Source organism: Zalophus californianus, chromosome 1, assembly GCF_009762305.2.
Source record: "Zalophus californianus isolate mZalCal1 chromosome 1, mZalCal1.pri.v2, whole genome shotgun sequence".
In the NCBI taxonomy this organism is placed as follows: Eukaryota; Metazoa; Chordata; class Mammalia; order Carnivora; family Otariidae; genus Zalophus; species Zalophus californianus.
The window spans coordinates 4,573,163-4,594,448 of NC_045595.1; the positions used below are offsets into that span (position 1 = coordinate 4,573,163).

Below are 21,286 nucleotides of genomic sequence, written 5' to 3' on the forward strand. Positions count from 1 at the left end.
TTAATTTCTCTCTGCCTGAGTGTGGACTGGACTTGACTCGCTTCTAATAACTAGCAGAGTATGGAAAGAGACAGTAACTACAGCAGGGAAGACTGACAGCACCTTAACAAAGGGATCGAGGTTAACATTCCCAGTAATAAGTCAAGTTTATATCAGGTCCTCCCTGGTACGATATAATGGGGGGGGGTGCTCTTCACCTCTGTGGTCTTCTTACCAAAATCTGCCACCCCATGCAATCATGAGAAAACACCAAACAAACCCAATTTGAGGGGCATTCTTCAAAATGCGTGGCTAGAGTATTTTTAAAACGTCAAGGTCAGAAAAGGCAAGGAAAAGCAGAGAAACCATCACAGACTAAAGGAGGCAAAAGAGACATGATGCTAAATGCACCGTAGGATCCTGAAGTAGATCCCAGAACAGAAAAAGAACACTAGAAAACAGGGAAATCCCAAGTCTGTTAATAGAGTCTACCAATCCAAATTAACACCGTGTGCCGTAGTCATGGGAAAGATAAACATTAGGGAAGCGGGGTGTGGAGAACATGAGGACTCTACAATCTCTGAATTCTTCTGTGTTTCTAAAATTATTTCAAAATTAAAAGTTACAAAAAAAAAAAAAAAATCCTGGACCATGAGACAGTCCATACTCGGCTGCTAGTGAAAGACCTTTATGTACATCTGGAGCAACCTGAGTTTGTGAATTTACTCCTTTCTTCGAATGTGAATTTCATGGAATCTAAATATAGGTCAAGTCTTTCTGATAAAATTTCGTGTCAAAATTGACATGATTCAGTACGTATAATACACATACCAAATTTCCAAGATTTAGTATGAAAAAAGAATACAAAATATCTCAGGAATTCAAAAATACTGATTAATGTTGAGATGATAATGTTTTAGATATAGTGGGCTAAGTTACATAATTAAAATTAATTTCACCTGATTCTTTTTTGACCTTTTTAATGTGGCTACTAAAAACACTTTAATTACATAGGGGGCTTCTATATTTCTACTGGATAGCCACTGTATGAAATGTAATTCACACACTGAAACAAGAAGGGCTTCTTGGGGCCGGTCAGTTAAGCGCCTGCCTTTGGCTCAGGTCATGATCCTGGAGTCGGGATCGAGTCCTGAATTGGGCTCTCTGCTCAGCGGGGAGCCTGCGTCTCCCTCTGCCTGCCACTCCCCCTGCTTGTGCTGTCTTGCACTCTCTCTGTCAAGTAAATATATAAAATCTTAAAAAAAAAAAGAGAGAGAGAGAAGGGCTTCAAATGCATCTGGCCACTTCCAAGACAACATACAGATATAAAGGGAGAATTTCAGCAAAACTGCTCACCTGATTGGTCCTAGGACACCCAGGAACCGATTCACCTGTCCTAAACACACTGCCTTGTCCTGGGGCGGCCCGAGCATGCTCTCCCAGGCCACTCCCAATGCTCTAGAGTTCACTTTCCACAGGAATAAATCAGCCACAGCTCATACAGGCTTCTAGGTCAACATGGGATCAGAGGGTAACCGTCTGGATCCCCCTAGATGATGACCTTGAGCTCCCAACTCAGGGATGTTCACGTTGTCCATTCATTCTGCCCAATAACATGCTTTGCTGTCAGCGTTTAAAGACAGGGACCTAGCCAGAATTCATACAAAACTCTTACAACTCAACAACAAAAACACATTAAAAGATGGGCAAAAGACTTGAATACATCTTTCCTCAAAGAAGATCTGCAACTGGCCAACCAGCACAGGAAAAGACTCCTGGCCTCATTGGTCACTTTGGAAAATGCAATTCAAAACCACAATGAGATACCACTTCACACTTCATACCCACTAGGATGGCCATGATCGGAAAAACTATTAAGTTAAAAAAGGAAGGAAGTGCTGGCAAGGATGCAGAGAAAACTGGAACCCTCACACACTGCTGGTGGGAAGGTAAAATGATGCAGCACCTGTGGAAAACAGGTTGGTGGTCCTTTAAAAGGTTAAACACTGGGACGCCCAGCTGGCTCAGTTGGAAGAGCGTGCGACTCTTCATCTCGGGGTCGTGAGTTCAAGCCCCACACTGGGCATGGAAATGACTTAAAAAAAGAGAAAAAGAAAAAGAAAAAGAAAAAGCTAAAGAGAAACACCATATGACACAGCAACTCCACTAGGTATCTACCCAAAGGAACAGAAAACTGGTGTTCAAACAAGCACACGCACATACGTGTTCATGGCAGCAGACAACTGACGACAGCCTAGAACTGCCCATAGCTCACATGTCCATCAGCAGATGAATGAGGAGACAAACTGGGACACGGCCACGCTGCGGAATGTTATTCAACCGTGAACGAGACCGGCGTTCCGATACAAGTTACAGTACCTGTTCCAGCAAGTGCAAGGAGCCAGACACCAAAGGTCACGTGAGGAGCAACTGCTCACTGGGGACAGGCTTCCCTTGTGGGCTGAAGAAAATATGTTGGGACTAGATACAGGTGGTGGTTGTATAACGCTGTGAATGCACTAAAACGCCACTGAATTGTTCATCTGAAACTGGTTAATTTTCTGTTCTACGGATTTCACCTCAGTTTTAAAAAAGGGGGGAGGGGTTGCTGGTCGTGTCACAAGGCTTCTTGACGCACACAGCTGCCCCTCCAGAATCCGTCTGGTCCGTCCATTTAGTCACTCATTCCACAAATATTTACCCAGTGTCATCTCTGTGCTGCAGGCCAGGACAGAGCAGAGAGCATGACTGACGGGGCGCTGCCCTCGAGAGCTGACATTCTAGGGGGAGAGATAGACCTGAGACAAACAAACACATACAAATTTAAGTACCACGGAAAAGCAAAAGAAAAAGAATGAAGGCCAAACTCAGAGTAAGATGAGAGCAGACCACTCTGGGCGCTCCCCCATCCTAGCTGTGGAATCTTGGGCAGGTTAACTTCCCTCATCTTTCATTTTCCCACCTGTACAATGGGACCTACCCCTTTGTGAGGCCATGTGAGGATCATGGGGGCTACACAGCCCCTGGCCTAGGTTATCATTAAATACTTTTTTCCTAAGTATAAAATGATCTGAGGTGTAGCAATATTAAAGAAAATAAAAATCACATGATCATCTCAATAAATGCAGAAAAGAGCATTGGACACAATTCAACATCCTTCTGTGATAAAAAAAAACAAAACAAAACAAAACAAAAACCCACTCAGCAAACTAGAAACAGAAGGAAACTACCTCAACATAATAAAAGCCACATATGGAAAACCCACAGCCAACATCACACTCAATGGTGAAAGACTGAGCCCTCTTCCTCTAAGATCAGCAACAAGGCAGGGATGCCTCTCACCACTTCCATGTAACATAGCGCTGGAAGTTGTGGCCAGAGCGCTAGGCAAGAAAAAGAAAAGAAAGGAGGCATCTAAATTGGAAAGGAAAAAGTAAAATTATCTGTTAGCAGATGATAACCTCATATGTAGAAAATCTTCAGACGCCACACACACGCGCGCACACACACACGCACGCACAAATGGTTAGAATAAATAAAATAGCCAAGTTATGGGATACAAAAATCAACACCAAAAGTCAATTGCATTTCTATACAGTAACAATGAACAAAGTAAAAACAAATTAAGAAAATAAATCTACTTACAATAGCATCAAAAATAATAAAATACTTAGGAATTAACTAACCAAGGAGGTAAAAGAATTGTACAATAAAAACCACAAAACACTGCTGAAAGAAATTAAAGAGCATGTAAATGGAAAGACATCCATGTTCGTGGACTGGAAGATTTCATGTTGTTAAAATTTCAATACTGATGAGGGATAGAAGCAGAAAAATGTGCACCTTTAGTCCAGAAGGCTGATCTATAATAGTTCTGATAAGGATCAGATCTGTGGTGGTTGCTACATTCTTAAAGGGTCTCATGACTGCCTATACATCTCCCCGATAGTTAATGTCGAACTGAGTGATAAGCGCCAGAGAAATCTTGCGAAAGCAGGTTTACGAGCAGAAATCTGAAGAAAACATTTATGATCTAATACTCCTTGCACGTCCCTTCCCCCTTGAGCACTAAGCACATAACCACCGGCTTCATACAGAAGTGCGGCTCTTGTTGCCCACGGGTCCTGTCCCTGTATAAACTTACTAAGTTGCACCATACAACGTCTCAAGAATTCTTTCTTGGCCACTGCACTCGACGACCTCACAAGAGTACAGCTGTGGTGGAAAACAGCATGGGGGTTCCTCAAAATATTAAAAATAGATTTACTTTATGTTCCAGTAATTGCACTTCTGGATATACAACCAAAAGAAGTGAAAGCAGCATCTCAAAGGGGTATTTCTATACTCACGTTCCTAACAGCAGTGTTCATGGTAGCTAAAATGTGGAAGCAACCCAAGTAGCTATAGACAGATACATGGAAAAGCCAAATGTGGTGGGTACATCCGCACAAGAGAATACTATTCATCTTTTAAAAAGGAACGAGGCACTGACACACGCAACAACACGGATGAGCCCTGAGGCCACGATGTGCAGTGGAGAGTGCCGACTAGCCAGGGCCAGTACTGTACAATTCCATGTGTGTGAGCTATACCTACAGGAGGCAAGTTCAGGGAAACAGAAAGTAGAACAGAGGTTACCAGGGACAGGGGGAGGAGAGGTTATTCTTTCATTGGTTTGGTTTTATTTGGGATGATCAAAAAGCTCTGGAAATAATGATGGTTGCATGGTATTGTACATGTGCTCGATGGCACTGAATGGTACCTTTAAAAATGGCTAAAATGACAAATATTATGTCACAGACACACACACAAACACCCACAAACCACAAACCAGAAAAGGCAAAATCAGTAAAATGGACTTCATCAAAATCAAGAACTTCTGTTCTTTGCAAGACACTGCCAACAGACTGAGACAAGCCATCAAATGAAAGTATCATAAAGGACTGACATCCAGAAATATAAAGAAATCTCACAAATTCAGTAAGATAGACAACTCAACTTTTAGAAAATGGCAGACGCTTTGAACAGACACCTCATTAGAGAGAATGACAAATAAGTATATGAAAACATGCTCAACCATGCTCAACGTCATTAGGGAAAAGTCCAGAACCAGATGGTTTCACTGATAAACTCTACCAAACATTCAAAGAATTAATACCAATTCTACTCAAACTCTTCTGAAAACAGAAGAGGAGGGAATACTGCCTAACATATTCTATGAAGCCAGCATTACTCCACTACCAAAGACAAAGATACCACAAGAAAACAACAGACCAGTATTCCCTGCAAATAAAAAATCCTCAAAGAAATACTAGCATCCAATATCACACTTAAAAGATTATACACCTGAAATTAATGATGTACTCTAAGTTGTCTAATTGAATTTAAATAAAGAAAGATTATACACACAACTGCCATCTATCCCAGGAATGCAAGGGTGGTTCAATGTAAGAAAACCAATTAAAACGTAATATGCCACATTAATAAAACAAAGGAAAAACACCCACATGATTATCTCAATGGAGGCAGAAAAAGTATTTGAAAAATGTAAGGCCCTTTCATGATGAAAACACTCAGAAAGCTAGGAATGGAAGGGGGCTTCTTTAACCTGGAAAGCACATTTCTGAAAAACCCACCACAAACACCACACTCAATGGCAAAACACTGAAAACTCAGCCTTAAGCTTTATTTTTTTTTTAAGATTTTATTTATTTGACAGAGAGAGAGAGAGAGAGAGAGCACAAGTAGGCAGAGCAGCAGGCAGAGGGAGAAGCAGGCTTTCTGCTGAGCAGGGAGCCTGACGTGGGGCTCGATCCCAGGACCCCGGGATCACGTCCTGAGCTGAAGGCAGCCACTTAACCAACTGAGCCACCCAGGCGCCCCTAGCCTTAAGCTTTAAAACTTAAGATCAGAAACAAGATAAGGATGGGCCACTTTCCCCATTACTATTCAACACCGTAATGGAAGTCCCAGACAGAGCAATGAGGCAAGAGGAAGGGAAAAAAGGGAGGTGGGCATCCAAATTGGAAAGGAAGAAGTAAAATTATCTCCATTTGCTGATGGTATCTTACGTGTAGAAAATCCCAAAGAAGCCACAAAAAAATAAACAGATTCAGTAAAGTTGCGGGGTATAAGATCAGCACACAAAAATCAGCTGTGTTTCTATACACCATCAAAGAACAATCCAAAAAGAAAATTAGGAAAATAATTCCATTTATAATAGCATGCAAAAGAATAAAATACCTAGGAATAAATTTAAATAAGAAGGTAAAAGACTTGTATACTACAAAGTATAAAAGATTGCTGAAAGAAATTAATCAAAGAAAACCTAATTAAATGAAAAGACATTCCATGTTCCTGGACTGGAAGACTTAATAATGTTAAAAGAGTAATGTCTCCCAAGTGATTTACAGGTTCAAGACAATCCCTATCAAAATTCTAGTGGTCTGTTTTTGCAAAAATGGAAAGTCAAACATCAAACTCAATACGGAATTGAAGAGGCCCCAAATAACCAAAACCACATTAAAAAATAAACAAAACCCCCACAAAATCGGAGGGCTGTCATTTCCCAATTTCAAAACTTCCTATAAAATTACAATCAGGGGGTGCCAGGGTGGCTCAGTTGGGTAAGCATCTGCCTTCGGCTCAGGTCATGATCTCAGGGTCCTGGGATCGAGCCACAAGTCGGGCTCTCTGCTCAGCAGGGAACCTGCTTCTCCCTCTCCCTCCGCCTGCCGCTCCCCTGCTTGTGCACTCTCCCTCTCTCAAATAAATAAAATCTTTTTTAAAAAGTTACAACAACCAGGGGCGCCTGGGTGGCTCAACTGGTTAAGCATCTGTCTTTGGCTCAGGTCATGATCCCAGGGTACTGGGATCGAGCCCCGCATTGGGCTCCCTGCTCAGCAGGGAGTCTGCTTCTCCCTCTTCCTCTGCCCCGCCCCAGCGTGTGCATGTACGTGCGCGCGCTCTCTCTCTCTCCCAAATAAATAAATCGTTAAAAAAAATTCACAACAATCAAAACTAGTATAATGTCATGAAGACCAATGGAATAGAATTGAGAGTCGAGAAATAAACCCAAACATCTATGGCCCGCTGATTTTCAGCAAGGATGCTAAAACAACTCAACGGGGAAAGATTAGTCTCTTAAAGAAATGGTGCTGGGGCAAATGAATAATGACACGCAAAAGAATGAACTGGACCCTACCTCATGGCATATATCGAAATTAACTCAAAATGGATCAACTATCTAAATATAAAATGTAAAACTATGAAAGTAAAGTAAACAGGGACAGACCTTCACAACTTCAGATCTGGCAATGGAGTCTGAGATTTTATACTCTAAGTGTGAGCAACAAACAAAATTAGATAAATTGAACTTTATAAAAATCAAAAACTTTTATACATGAAAGGACGTTATCAGAATATGATAAAACAACCTATGGGATGGGAGAAAATATTTGTCAAGTCAAGCATCTGGTAAGGGTTTACTATCTGGAATATAGGAAGAACTCTTATAACTCAACAACAAAAAGACAAACAATTGAATTAAAAAACAGACAAAGGATGTATATAGCCGTTTCTCCAAATAGGACATACAAATGGCCAATAAGCATGTGAGATGTTCAATATCATTGGTCTTTAAGGAAATCAAAACCTCAATGAGATACCATTTCATACCCACTAGACAGGCCATAATAAAAAAAAAATTTTAATGGAAAATAACAAGCATCGAGGAGTTTTCACACACTGCTGGTGGGAATATAGTATGGGGCAGCTGGGGGAGCAGCACGATGGGATAGTAGCGAATAAGTGGAAACAGCCCAAACGTCCACCGACAGATGAACGAATAAACAAATTATAGCCTAGTTCATCTTCACCATTCACGCGTTCCATATTTGTGAATTTGGCTTACTCACTAAAATTTATTTATAAACCGACAATCAACACTGTGGCTCTCACATTCACTCACAGACACGCACGGAGGGGTGAAAACTCTGCGCCTCCCGGGTTGCTCCCAGCTGATTCCGAACAAGGTGACACTCTGCCTTCCTGTCTCAGCTCTCGGGCTGTAAACAAGTGTCCTTCTTGTGGTATATCCAGGGCCAAGGCTTTCACATTCCTGTGCTTTCCGCGGGTGATTTTATGGTCTGAAAGGCACCCCAGGCACGATGCTGAGGTGCTGTCGAGGGCCTAAACCCAGGGCAGCTGTGAGGTGCCTTACAGAGAAAATACATCTGTCAGACAAGCTGGGTTCCGGCAGTTGGCTGTGAGCTCAGTGTTAATGAAGCCACAGTGTACATTCAATAAGGTGTCTGTAGACAGAAACACCCAGAACACATGGCTACAGACCCATCAGTAGATGAACTGCATGTGACCAGAGGCTCCCAGGAGCCCAGACCTTGTTCCCCTCCTCTCGCAACAGTGGCTCAGGCTTCACTAACTCAGTGTTGGCGGGGACGTTCCAGAACCTACCCCCTGAGGATAAGGGGAATGTCACCCAGTCATAAGAAGACACGGAGCAACAACACCACTGCAAACATGGAGGAACCTCTGCAGCCATGACACCGAGCGGAAGCAGCCTGACGCAGAAAGACACACGCTGTACCACTCCACTCACATGAGACGTCCGGAATGGGCAAACCCACAGAAGAGAAAGCAGAGACGAGAGGTTACCAGAAGGTGGGGCTGGGGACGATGGGGAGATGAAAAGGTCTCACCTGAAAATGGTTAGCTGCATGTAAATTTCACCTCGCTCAAAAAAGATTTTTTTGACAACGGTGGTACCTGAGAAAGACATCTGGGCTTTGTTCCTGGTTCCTGGCACAGATCTCCAAAACCCTTGGAATGGCCTGAGTGACAGGGGCATCTTTGGTTGTCACAAGACAACCCTTGGTGGGGCCCTAGACAGGGGTGGCTGGCTGGGGCTGGCTGCCAGAAAGACCAAGCCTTGATGAGAAGCTTGGATCTCCCAGCCCTACCTCCCAACCTCCAGAGACGGGTGAGGGGCTGAAGGCTGAGTCAGTCACTAACCGCCAATGATTTTAATCAATCATGCCTATGTATTAAACCTCCATAAAACCCCTAAACAATGGGGTCTGGAGAACACCAGGCTGGTGAACACAGGAGGTGCTAGGAGGGCGGTGTGCCCCGGGAGGGCATGGAAGCTCCAGACCCCCACCCTGTACACGTCTTCCGGCTGGCTGTTCCTGAATGATATCCCTCATAATAAACTGGTAACAGTAAGTAAAATGTTTATCAGAGTTTTCTGAGCTGTTCTAGCAAATTATGTAACCCGAGGAGGGGGTCGTGGGAACTCGTCCCGTTAGAAGCCGGGGCTCGCAACTGGCACTGGAAGTGGGGGCAGTCCCCTGGGGCCGCGTCCTTAACCTGTGGGGCCTGAACTAGTTCCGAGTAGACAGTGTCCGAACTGAATCTAACTGCAGGGCACCCAACCAGTGCCTGCAGGGTCGGAGCTGGAGAAGTGTTCTTAGAAAGGACACCTCTTGTTTGGGGTCAGAAGTGATCTTAGTAAAAATGCTCAACAATGCACATATATTACTTTTGTAGTAAGACAAAGCTCCCCCGCTCCACTCCAATTTTTTTTCCTTCGGGGAAAGGAGTGCTTTATCTGTCAAACAGAATGTAGCCTCACATAAAGTACTACGGCCAAACAACACGGAAGCAAAATTCTTTCAGTTCACAGACACCGCTGTATTCAGGGTCAAGGGTGGCTAAAAACCCCTCAGGCTGACACAAGAAAATGTCCTATGCTTGAGAAAATGCCTGTTTTTGCTGTGGGCAGAGACCCTCCCCACTCACCAGAAAAGCCAAAAGTCATCGTTCTTCATCTCTGGAATGCTCATCTCCTCTGGGCCTGTGGAGGCTGCTTTCTCAGCTCACCTTTCTTAGGCAGATTAACCAACAGGAGAGGACCCACCTCAACAGCAACAGTAACAACACACTCTTAGCAAATGCTGGTACCTGCTGGGCACTGGGCCAAGCGCTTTGCCTTTTTTTTTTTTTTTTTTTAAGATTTTATTTACTTATTTGACAGAGACACAGCGAGAGAGGGAACACAAGCAGGGGGAGTGGCAGGCAGAGGGAGAAGCAGTCTTCCTGCTGAGCAGGGAGCCCGATGTGGGGCTCAATCCCAGGACCCTGGGATCATGACCCGAGCCGAAGGCAGACGTTTAACGACTGTACCACCCAGGCGCCCCAGGCTTTGGCTTTCATCTCTCTGAATCTTCCTACTGGCCCTGAAAGGCAGGCACAACTAGAAGCCCCATCGTGTGGACAGAGAAAACTGAGGCCCAGGGAAGTAAGCTGTCCACTCACTTCCCCCTTCGCTTACTATCTCAAAGATCAACTTACCTAGAGCTGCACTGTAACCAAATGCAACCCTTGCCTACGTCAGGGTGGAAAAGCCATCAGCAAATCCACTCGCAACGACCCTACTTCAAACAGTACTCCAAGCCTGTAGAAGCTCCTTTTGCGGTTAACTCGTGTTTACTTTCCCACAACTGTCTGATCTCTACAAACCTTTGAAAGCAGGGACCCACATTCAGACAACTGCAGCACACAATGCCTAAAACACTATCCCTGTCACCCAGATGTAAGCCAACACCAGGATTTGTGAGCAGCGGACGCCCTGGGTCATGCCTATCTCAGGTGTTTAGGCAACAGGTGTACACGTACAATCACAGGCTCCTGTGACCGCGTGGCCTTCACCAAGTGACTGGGTAACCAGGAGCTCCTTCATCCACAGACTGGGGAGATCACCTTCCTCCAGGCCTCGTCTGGAGGCTCAGTAGGTAGCTGCTTAGCAGAGCACCTGGCCCAGTGCGCACACCCCACAGGACCTGTGACTGGACTTGCATCCCAGGCCCCTCCCACAGTGGGCCTCGCTTCCTGAGTTCTCCCAGTTCAGGGCCGCCCTCTAGAGCTCTGGGGGCAAAACCACCTCCAGGAACAGAGGTGGCCAGCGTGGGTCCTGAGCAAGAACATGCTGCAGTTCTGAGAACAGGCTCACAGCGGCACTCCTGCCCCAGGCACACAAGCCTCGGCAGGAATTGGTCAGACAAGTCTATGCCTAGGAACAGGACCTTCCTTTTCTTTTTTTTTAACAGAAAAAACAGCCACACACCAACAGATTTCAAATAAACACAAGCCAAAATTTCAAAAACCTACAATACCTAAAAATGAAAGAATCATAGTTAAGTAAATTCTGCCTCGAGAAACCAGACTCGAACAAAAACTCTTTAAATTGAACCAGAAGCCACCCTGGATGGCTTGGACACACAGGGGCGGTGAGCTGCACACGTGCGCCCTCTAAAGGGGCACCCAGGGAAGTGGCGGCAGGCATGCTGGGGCCTGGAAGAGGAGCTGGGACTAGAGGCTTAAGGAGCCCAGGGTCCTGCCCTGCCCTTGTGAGAGAGAGAGAGAGAGAGAGAGAGAGAGACATACTCATACACACACACCTGCTTACTCCCAATAAGAAAGCCCAAGGATCCTGAAAGAGCACACAAGGATTCAGGACACCCTCAGAGGGACTCTCTGCTTCCTCGATGTCCCAGTGAAGTGAGGGTGCTGTGCCCAGGAGAGACACATCCTATGGCCAAAGGGTCACCCGGAATTCCCTTTGTTCCCCACCAGGGGCAGGACAGAGGGGTGGAACCTTGGGAACTCAGTAAAGGAAGTCTGGATGCAAGGCTCAGGGGAGCAGTACAGGATGCGGCAGGCAGATGCAGTGACCCATGGTGGAGACCTTTCCTGGGGCTCCTACGGGGGTGGGCAGGTTGCACCTGCTCAATCTGGATTTTGTAACACCCGGGGCTTCTGCATGTGGCTGGCCTAGCTCTCCCCCACTGCAAAAGGCTGAGAAGGGGGTGCTGAACAAACAGAACCAACCATGGCCTGCCTCAACATCCTCCAACACGAAGCCAGCCCCACAAAGCCACCTGCCAAGTCAGGGGACTACAAAGGCCAGGCGCTCGATTCTCCCTCCAAGGGCTCCCTGGCCGCCTTCAGATACATGGTCTGCCTGAGATTCCATAAGCACAGGGTAACAACTCAGCCTGGAGGGACACTCCAGCATGCAGTTCTTACGCAGACCCAAACATAAAAAGGGAGAGGAGAGGCTCTTCTCTGGGACAAGTGTCCTTCATCACTGAAATGACCGGCCGCCGATCCGAGGTGAACCTCACGCAATCCCAAGTAGTGGACGTGCCAGAAGGGAGACAACGCTGGGCCACCTTGGCTCTGTGCCAACCCGCTGTGCAAGCTGGAGCAGGAGATACCCTCTCTGGGCTTCAGAGTCCCCAGCAGTCTTGAGGGGCTTGAAGACATGGGGGCATGGCTCCAGCTTCAAAACCAAATAAAATGCTTCTGTGAAGCACCCTAAGTGTCCAACGATGGATGAATAGATCAAGAAAATGTGGCCAGTGTGTGTGTGTATATGTCCACAGACACAGTGGAATATTGTTTGGGCTTGGAATTTGGAACTTGGGAAATCTCAACGGGCTTGGGATTTTGAAGAAGAAAATGCTTCGTAGATGAACCTAGTGAGATTACACTAAGTGAAATAAGCCAGACAGAGAAAGACAAATACCACATAGTATCACTTACATGTGGAACCTAAAAAAATAAGAAAATCATAGAAACAGAGAGTAGAAAGTAGTTATCAGGAGTTGGGGGGTGGGGGAAGTGAGCAGAGGTTGGTAAAAGGGTGCAAATGTTCAGCTGTAAAATAAGGTCTGAGGATCTGATGTGTAACATGGGGACCATAGCTGATAATACTATCATTAATTGAAATTTGCTAAGAGAGTAGAACTTAAATATTCTCAAAAAAAAAAAAAAAAGGTGTGTAAGGTGATGGATGTGTTAGTTAACTCGATGGGGAAAATCCTCTCACAAATGTGTGCATCTGCCAAATCATCACGTGGTGCACTTTAAATGTCTTAAAAAATTTTGTCAATTACACCTCAATGAAGCTGAAAAAAGAAAAAAAAATGCTTCTGTGTCCTATAGTAACCGGTAACCCCAATCGAGCAGTCCTCACGGGCGCCCAGGGCTCCTGCAGCTCCCAGGGAAGACAGAAAGCGGCCCAAGAGCCTGGGCGGGGCTTCCAGCAGCAGGCTCTGCAGGCCTGATGAGGGGTGAGGCAGTGAGGGCCGGAGCTGCTGCCTCCCTCTTCAACGCTGAGCACCACCCGTCCTCCAGACGGTAAGCCCTTCGGAAGGCTCCATTCGGCTCACGGCCAAGAAGCTGGAACAGGATCCGGACGGACCCCGAGCCCCCTCCCAGCTGCCAGAGCACTGTGCCTTTTCTGGGGCTAAGTGGAACCGAGCAGCATCCCCCACCCGGTGGGAGAGGCCTGGGCAACGACAACCACTAACAGAGGCTTCAGAAGCCACCACAGGAAAGGTGCCAGCTAAGGCGCAAGCACCAAGCACTCCTGCTTCTTGCCAACGTTTCGAGAGAAAACCTGGAGAGCAGCAAAGGTCCCTGGGCCAGGAGAAAGGGCTCCAAGAGCCAGTGCCGCTGACGCAGCAAAGCACAGCCTCTGTGTGGGACTTCCTCCCCTGGGCTAAGCCCTAGGCTCCTGGCGGGCCCCTGGGGGGCACCAGGAAGCTGAGCGGGCACCCCACCACTGCCCAGGTGGTTGCAAACACAGCTCCCACGTGGTGTCAGGGACCAGACAGCAGACAGGCCACAGGAAACATGAAAGCCTTGCTGGCCTGGGGGGCCCCAGACTGCTTCTGAACCTCAAAGGAATGAATCTAGTTAACCCAGAGATGAGCTTTAAGTGGCGACAGGACGCCCCCAGCCCCCGTCCCTCAGAACACCAGTGCACATGAATACCGAGAGCTTTGGGCAGACGGACTCAGTCTCCCCAGCCGTCAGCAAGCTGCTACCATCCTCCCCCGCCACAGGCTGCCCCCAGGGAGCTGGGAGGCCAGAGACACCTGCCCCGAGACCCACCCCCGCATCCGTCCCCCCCTCCACAGCCTCTGCCCCGTCCTCCACACTCCTGGAGCAGTGAGGCCTCCCTAGGCGGGACTTCAAAGACCGCCCCACCGCCCACTGCAGGGCCCAGCCCCAGCAGGGCAGTCTCTCCCCCGCATCTCCCCCCTCAGCCTTTGCCGAAGAGACATGGAGCCTTTGCCCGCGCACACAGGCTCGGCCTCTTCGCTCAACAGTGGCCACTCCCCGGGCCTCCTGCGTCCTGATCCCCCAAAAGCCTCGGGATGACCCAGGCTTCTGTGACCTGGGCCCCAGAGGGCCCACAGCCAACTCCCACTGAGTCATACCCGCCAAAGTGGCACTCGGTTCCCCGTGGGTCAGCACACCTCAGCACTGTTCCCCGAGGCCCCGGATGCCTGGTGGTGTGCGGAACAGCCAGGGCTAAACGAGGGACGCATCAGGCAAGCGGTGGCATCCGCCGGCCTCCCAGGGAGGTCTCCTTCCTGAGGGAAGGCAGAGCTGCTTGCAGACAGGCTAACCGCGCTTGTGGAAAAGCACACCTCTGAGCCCAGAAAGCTCACGTGGCCTCTTGGTGGCGCCTGTGAGAAACAAAGGCAGGCTGCCAGGAAGGCTCTTTTTTTATCTTAATCACTGGGCTTTAAAAAAAAAAAAAAAGAAATGCTATGGTCTGAATGTGTCCCCCCCCCAATTCCTATGTGGAGTCCTAGCCCCCGGAAGTGACAGAAGGAGGAAGTGGGACCTCAGAAGGTGATTAAGTCCTGAGGGCGGAGCCCTCACGAATGGGATGCTTGTTCTTCTAAGAGAGACCCCACACCTCACTGCCTCTTCCTCCACGTGAGGACACAGCAAGAAGTCTGTGACCCGGGAGGGGGCCCTCCCCAACCCGCCCTGATCGTGGACTTCCAGCCAATAAACCTCTGTTGTTTATAAGCCACCCGGTCTGTGGTATTTAGTTACAGCAGCCTGGACGGAATAAAACAATATATGTAAATATATATATTCGTTGTGTTTAAAAAACACACACGGAAGAAAATAAAACAAAAACCCCTTATAACCCTAGCCCCCAGATTACCCTTTTAACATGTTGATGAACCTAACTCCTTTTATCTATGAATGATATACATAAACTTGCTTTTTTCACTCGACAATTAAACCTCCCCCCCAGGTCATCGAAAATTCTGTATAGATGGACCACAGACACATCGAACCACTCGCCTACCGTCGGACGTTGACGTAACTTCTGCGTCTTGGCCACTGCTCACGGCCGGTGACCAGCCCCCTAAGACCATCCGTGGAATCTGGCCCTGTCGTGGCATGTCACTTCTGACTCGGGGCCCACACACACCTTCAGGGCAACTGGACGGGGATGTGGCCCGGCTGCTCCCCGAGAAGGCCACACCCACGCGCACCCCCACCCGCCGCCGCAGCAGGCCGCTTCCCCAGCCCCCGCCTTCACGCACCGGCGCCTGTAACTCGGCTCCGAGTGACTCCAACACTCCACCCCGCAGGCAGCCCCAGCTCCCCCTCCTCTTCTGTGAACGGTGGGTCCTCCTCGCGACTATTCCAGGATCCTACCTTGTTTTTGAAGTACACCTCGATGGGCATGATGAAGCCAGCGTAACCCGACTCCTCCACTTTGTAAGGGGGCTCCTTGCACACTAAAAAGAAAGGGAAAATGCATCATCAGCTTCCTGCACACTTGGAAGGCCCAGGCGCCGGCAGCGGGCCCTCTGCGCTTTTCGGGGGCTCAGCCAGCCTCACCAGACTGTGGCCTTTCAAGAGGCCAGATCCCCCTGGGAGTGTCGATTCCCCTGGAATTTGAAGCATCACAGGGCATAGAAGGAGCAGAGCAGGAGAAAGGTGACCCCGCCACAGAAGGAGGGCGGCAGAGAGGCACAGGAAGGGACGTGAGACGAGCTAGGACAGAGTAGCCACTGCCAGCCACAGGCCGCATGAGTTCAACCGAATCAGGGCAGTGAGGTGCCAGGCCCTGTGCGGCCCCAGCGGCCCGCACAGGGAGGACCGTATCTGCCACCTGCCGCTACTCACTCAAACACGCTAACGGAGGCCCAGCTGGGCGGCAGGGACACCAACGCAGGGAGCAGGGAAATGGGAGATGGTGACGGCGGGTCTTCGCTGGGACTCCCCGGGGTTCCATTTTAGCGCCTCACAAAGGCATTCCCAAACGACTTGTTAACCCCAGAGATGGGGGCGGGGGGGGGGAAGCTGAAACTAAAAAGAACAGCAAAGTACAAGTAAAATGACCTCCAGCAACCACACCCTCCAGAATGAACCTCAATGTTTTGACAGGCATGCTGTCATGAAAATACCGTTCTCCCGCTTTTAAGAAAAATCAGAACAGTACAGGTCAGCTCCCCAGGTCCTTCACCCCTCCCTCTCCAGAGGCACCCTAGTGGGAGACAGGAAAACATCCTGCCAATCGTGAAAAACCATTATGCACATGTCTGCACCAGTCAGATAATCCTTAAGTGGGCCAGAAACTGCTGGAAAACAGTGCATGGAACATAATGAAAAAGAATCTTTAAAAATTAAAATAGTGTAAGGTTTTTCTTTTAAAAAAAACTTTTCAGCTCTCAAATATCTCATCCAACATCATATGTCAAATACCTCATGAATCTCATCTATCCCCAAAAAACTGGCCAACACGGTAGGTTTGGAATAACTAGGGACCCTCAAAGGCAGGGCGAGCTGGAAGGCCTTGCATGGGACCCCAGCCTGCAAACCCCAGGGGAGCAGGGGACAGGCTTGTGGCTCAGGCTTCAGGAGCCCTGCTGGCCTCGCGGACCAGAGCAGGGATGAGCCGCAGGGGTATGAGCCGGCCTTGGCTCCGGCAACCTCACCCAAGGCTCCCTCCTTCCATCCCATCCCACCCCCCCATGCTGAAGACCCTTCTCCCTTCGAAGTCCAGCCGGAAGCCGGCTATCCTCTCCCCAGCTGTGTGCTCGCTGGGCACTCTAGGAGCCAGTCCCGTGCCCTGCCACAGGAGACACTTCTGGGGGGCAGGACGTTGCACACCACCGGTATATGAGGCTTACTCAACTGGACTGGCTTCCCCACCAGGTGTCGGGGGGAGGGGGCTCCCAAAACAGCCCCCGGACATGCCACAGCACACAGCACAGCCTCCTGGAGGCCAGCAGTGGCCCCAGCTGCCTCTGTTGAGCACCCCGAACACTGTCACCTGACATAAGGGTCTCTGTGTAAATCATTACTGCTGCCAAATGCAGTGGTGACTGCATCCATTCATTCGCTCTGCCACTGTCCACGTCGGGCAGTGTCGGGTGCTGGAGTGATGACAGAGGCCATGAGGATGCCTCTAGTCTGGCACCGATTTCCTCTGTGTCACCACCCTCGGTCTGATGCTCAGCCCACCTAGAAGGAAGGAGCAGCCCTGCCTCCAGGACAACAGGCTGGGCCAACAGGTAGTAAACCCACGTAGCCCGGGTGAGGTCAGCAGCAGATCTCTATTCCAGCCAGTCTCCTTCTGCTCCTCAGACATTCTCCCACGGGGGCCGGATGGGAAGCTCAGATATAGCCGACCCCAAGCCACCTCCTCATGCCCCTCTTAAACCTGCGCCTCCCCAGCATCCCACAGCTCAGGACCCAGGCTGCCCACGACCCACCCAAGGACCTGAGGTCACCCTGACTCCTCAGTCTCCCAAGCTCACCTGTCACCGAGTGCTATCACGTCTACCTCCAAAACACTCTGTAATAACCCACTGCCCCGGCGCCCCGTGCCTCTGCTCCAGCCCAGGCACCCTGCCTCTCGCATGTGTTACTGGCCAGCACCTTGCTGGCTATTCTGTCTCAGGCTCACTCCTGAGCTGTAATGATCATTCTGAACTGTGAACCGGACCATGTCCCCTGATGGCTCCCCACTGCCCTCAGGACCAACTTCAAGTCCCTCAAGGGTGTTGCAAGGTGCTTTGTCATGACCGGCCCCATCTCTTGCCAGCCTGGCCTCAGGTCCTAGATCCAGCCACACTGACCCTCTCCCATCACAGATCACTTTCTTCTGATGACCTCATCTTGAAACTGGGGGCTCCACTCCCTAACCAGAAGCCTACTGGTCAAGAAAACCCATCCTGCCTTACAAAGAGCTCCCAGTAAGAGTTCCCACCTGGAGGAGAGAGCCCAAAGAAACAGGAATAATTCAGGGGCGCCTGGGTGGCTCAGTCGTTAAGCATCTGCCTTCGGCTCAGGTCATGATCCCAGGGTCCTGGGATTGAGCTCTGCATCAGGCTCCCCACTTTGCAGGGAGAACCCTGCTTATGTTCCCTCTCTCACTGTGTCTCTGTCAAATAAATAAATAAAATCTAAAAAAAAAAAGAAAAAAAGAAACAGGAATAATTCAGGGGCACCTGGGTGGCTCAGATGGTTAAGCGTCTTGCCTTTAGCTCAGGTCATGATCCTGGGGTCCTGGGATCAAGCCCCACGTGGGGCTCCCTGCCCAGCAGGGAGCCTGATTCTCCCTCTTCCCCTGCCCTCTGCTCTGCTCTCTCTCACGATCTCTCTCTCAAATCTTAAAAAAAAAAAAAAAAAAAAAAACAGGAATAATTTGGAGACCACATGAGAACTTGAGGAAAACAACAACAACAAATTAGAGCCAATGTTCTCAGATTCAACATATGCCCAACAAATAAAAACAAAATACTTTAAAAAGGATAATTAGAAAGTAGGAAAGGGCTCTTAGAAGTTAAAAATAGAGTACTTATAATTTTAAAACTCAATGGAAAGACTAGAAAGTAGAGTGGAGGAAATCTCCCAGGATGCAGAGCAAAAAGACACATATTTAAAGGGTGAGATGTAAAGAAACAGTTCAGATTAAACAAAGAGTAACAGTACCTAGTATTTATAAAGCACCTACTGTGTGCCTAGCACTTTATACATATTAACGCGTTTAATCCTTAGGACAACCTTCTGAGACAGATACCATTATTCCTGTTTTACGCAGGAAAAGATTTAAACATACAGGAGTTAAGTACGAAGCATCCCAGAAACAAAAAAGAGAAAATAAAAAGAAATTGTCAAAGAAGTAGAAGAAAATTTTTCAGAGTTAAAAATGAAGGACACCAAACGTCCAACGTTAAGAACAACAAAAAGGACCCCAGAAACAATGCTATAAAAAATATCCTAAATGCTTCTAGAGAAAAGCAAGCAAACAAACAAAACAGGTCATCTGCAGTAGCGTCAGAACCCAATAGCATCGGCCTCCTCGGAAGAGGGTGAAGCAGTACTTCAAAAGTTCTCAGTGATCACAAGTCTCAAACTAAAATATTATACCCAACCAAACTATCAGTCAAGTGTGAGAAGACATTAATGGCATTCTCCAATGCACTAGGAGTCAGAGTTTATTTCCCACATGCCTCTCTTCGAAACTGCTTAAGCAATTAGTCTCTTGGGACATTACTTTAGAAATTACTCCAGTAAAACAACAAGCCAAAACACAGGGTAATAAATCAATCCCCCCAGGAGAACAATAAAGTCCCAGGGTAGCTGCTAAAGAGGTGGCCTTGACAGCTGCCAGTCCTAATTAGAGAAGAAAGATAAAGAGAACCAGAATGAAATATCCAGGAGGGGAAAAAAACTCCACCAAATAGAGGAAATGATCAAGAGGATGTGAAAAAAGTGAAGTTCCTTGGATATCAAAAAACAACACAGGGGGAAAAGGGGGAGAAGCAAATTATTCAAAGTTATAGCCCAAACATGAGGCAAAGTAAACAGGGCGAAATTTTAATCAAGAACGACAGAAAGGACCCACGTGACCTTGACATGACCTTGACATGACCTTGAGCGTTCTCCTTTGGGTGGCCCACTCAGAGGATGAATGAAATCCTGGCAACATGACCAGCCCAATAGGGAACAGAATCAACAGAACAGTTGGTTTCCAACTTCTAGAATTAATCTCTAATCTGAGAGCAGAAGTGTAGCCCCCAAAAGGAGGGGTGTAAGGCTCAAGGAAAGACAGGGGTGCTCAGGTCCTTCTCTTCCCAGGTGGAAAGTCAGAAAGCACAGACAAAAGTACAAAAGTTGACAGGTCTGGAGAACCCATTTGTTCATTCAATAAATATTTAGTAAGCACCTACTGTATCCTTTCAGCACTAAGGTCACAGCAGCAAACTGCATACAGCAAGACCTACATCTCTCTCTCGGGGGAAGAGGGAAGATGGACAAGATAATAACATGTGTAATTTAAGAGGGGGCTAAAAAGGGAAAAAAACAAAAACAAAACAAAACAAAAAAAGCAAAAGGCTACAAAGCATGTGGCATGTGGGTGGCTGAGCAAAGAAACCATGAGTTAGACCCAGCAGCCAGAGGTCTTCCTCCAAGGATGACGGGAGCCACTGTGGAGGATCCAAAAGGTGAGCAGGTTTGTCTCCTCATTCAAAGTCACAAAGACAACCACTGAAAACGAATCACTTACTCACAAAACTTGTTAGAGATGCTGGAGGAAGGGCTGGAGTTTAGCATAGAGCTGGTAAGTTAAAAACATTGTTTTAATTTGGAAAACCAGGAGGTAGCAAATTTGCTTCTACTACTTTTAAGATGTTCGGGAATGGGGCGCCTGGGTGGCTCAGTCGTTAAGCGTCTGCCCTCAGCTCAGGTCATGATCCCAGGGTCCTGGGATCGAGCCCCGCATCGCGCTCCCTGCTCTGCAGTGAGCCTGCTTCTCCCTCTGCCACTCCCCCTGCTTGTGTTCCCTCTCTCGCTGTGTCTCTCTCTGTCAAATAAATAAATGAAATCTTTTTAAGATGTTCGGGAAGGAGAAATCCAGAAAGGGCTCGAGTGCCCCGGGGCAGCATGGCCAGTGTGAGACAGAAAGGGAAACTTCCCGCCCTGCACACTTCTGTTGGGTTTGTTAGGAGCCCGTATTTGATTGAAAAAATGCTTTTTAAGTAGATCATGTGTAATTTCAGAGAGTCCTGTGTGAAATTCACACTCTCTTTAACCTGATCCATGTCTTGTTGACAACTGGCAAGATGAGTCTGGTCAACACCGCCATGTTCACAATGTGATACATTTGGTGCAGCTGCTCCCCGTGCTCGTGCTCGGGCGTCTGCGCTCACAAACAGACTTCGAAACCAGCATGCTTCAGCTACTGATCACACCTCTGCCCCAGAACTGACGCGTTCAGAGAGTGTGCTCCACTCATCACCCCATTTCCCAAGTACGTGGAACTCAGCAGGTGCCGCCTCCACATGACCACCACGGGCTACTGGGCCTCTCTGAACCTCAGTGACCACATATGCCTTGAGAGATTCTGGGAGGCCCCACGTGGCAGGGCTGTCACGAGCATGGCACAGAG

General features: G+C 48.1%; 1 protein-coding gene across 1 annotated transcript in view; it reads right to left on the minus strand.

The window, feature by feature from the left end:
• MLLT1 (MLLT1 super elongation complex subunit) overlaps nucleotides 1-21,286 on the minus strand; it is a 65,910-nt gene that overhangs the window by 33,485 nt on the left and 11,139 nt on the right. Inside the window, 1 exon segment of the mRNA XM_027585398.2 lies at nucleotides 15,538-15,620. Within this exon segment, the coding sequence (XP_027441199.2) occupies nucleotides 15,538-15,620 (83 nt within the window).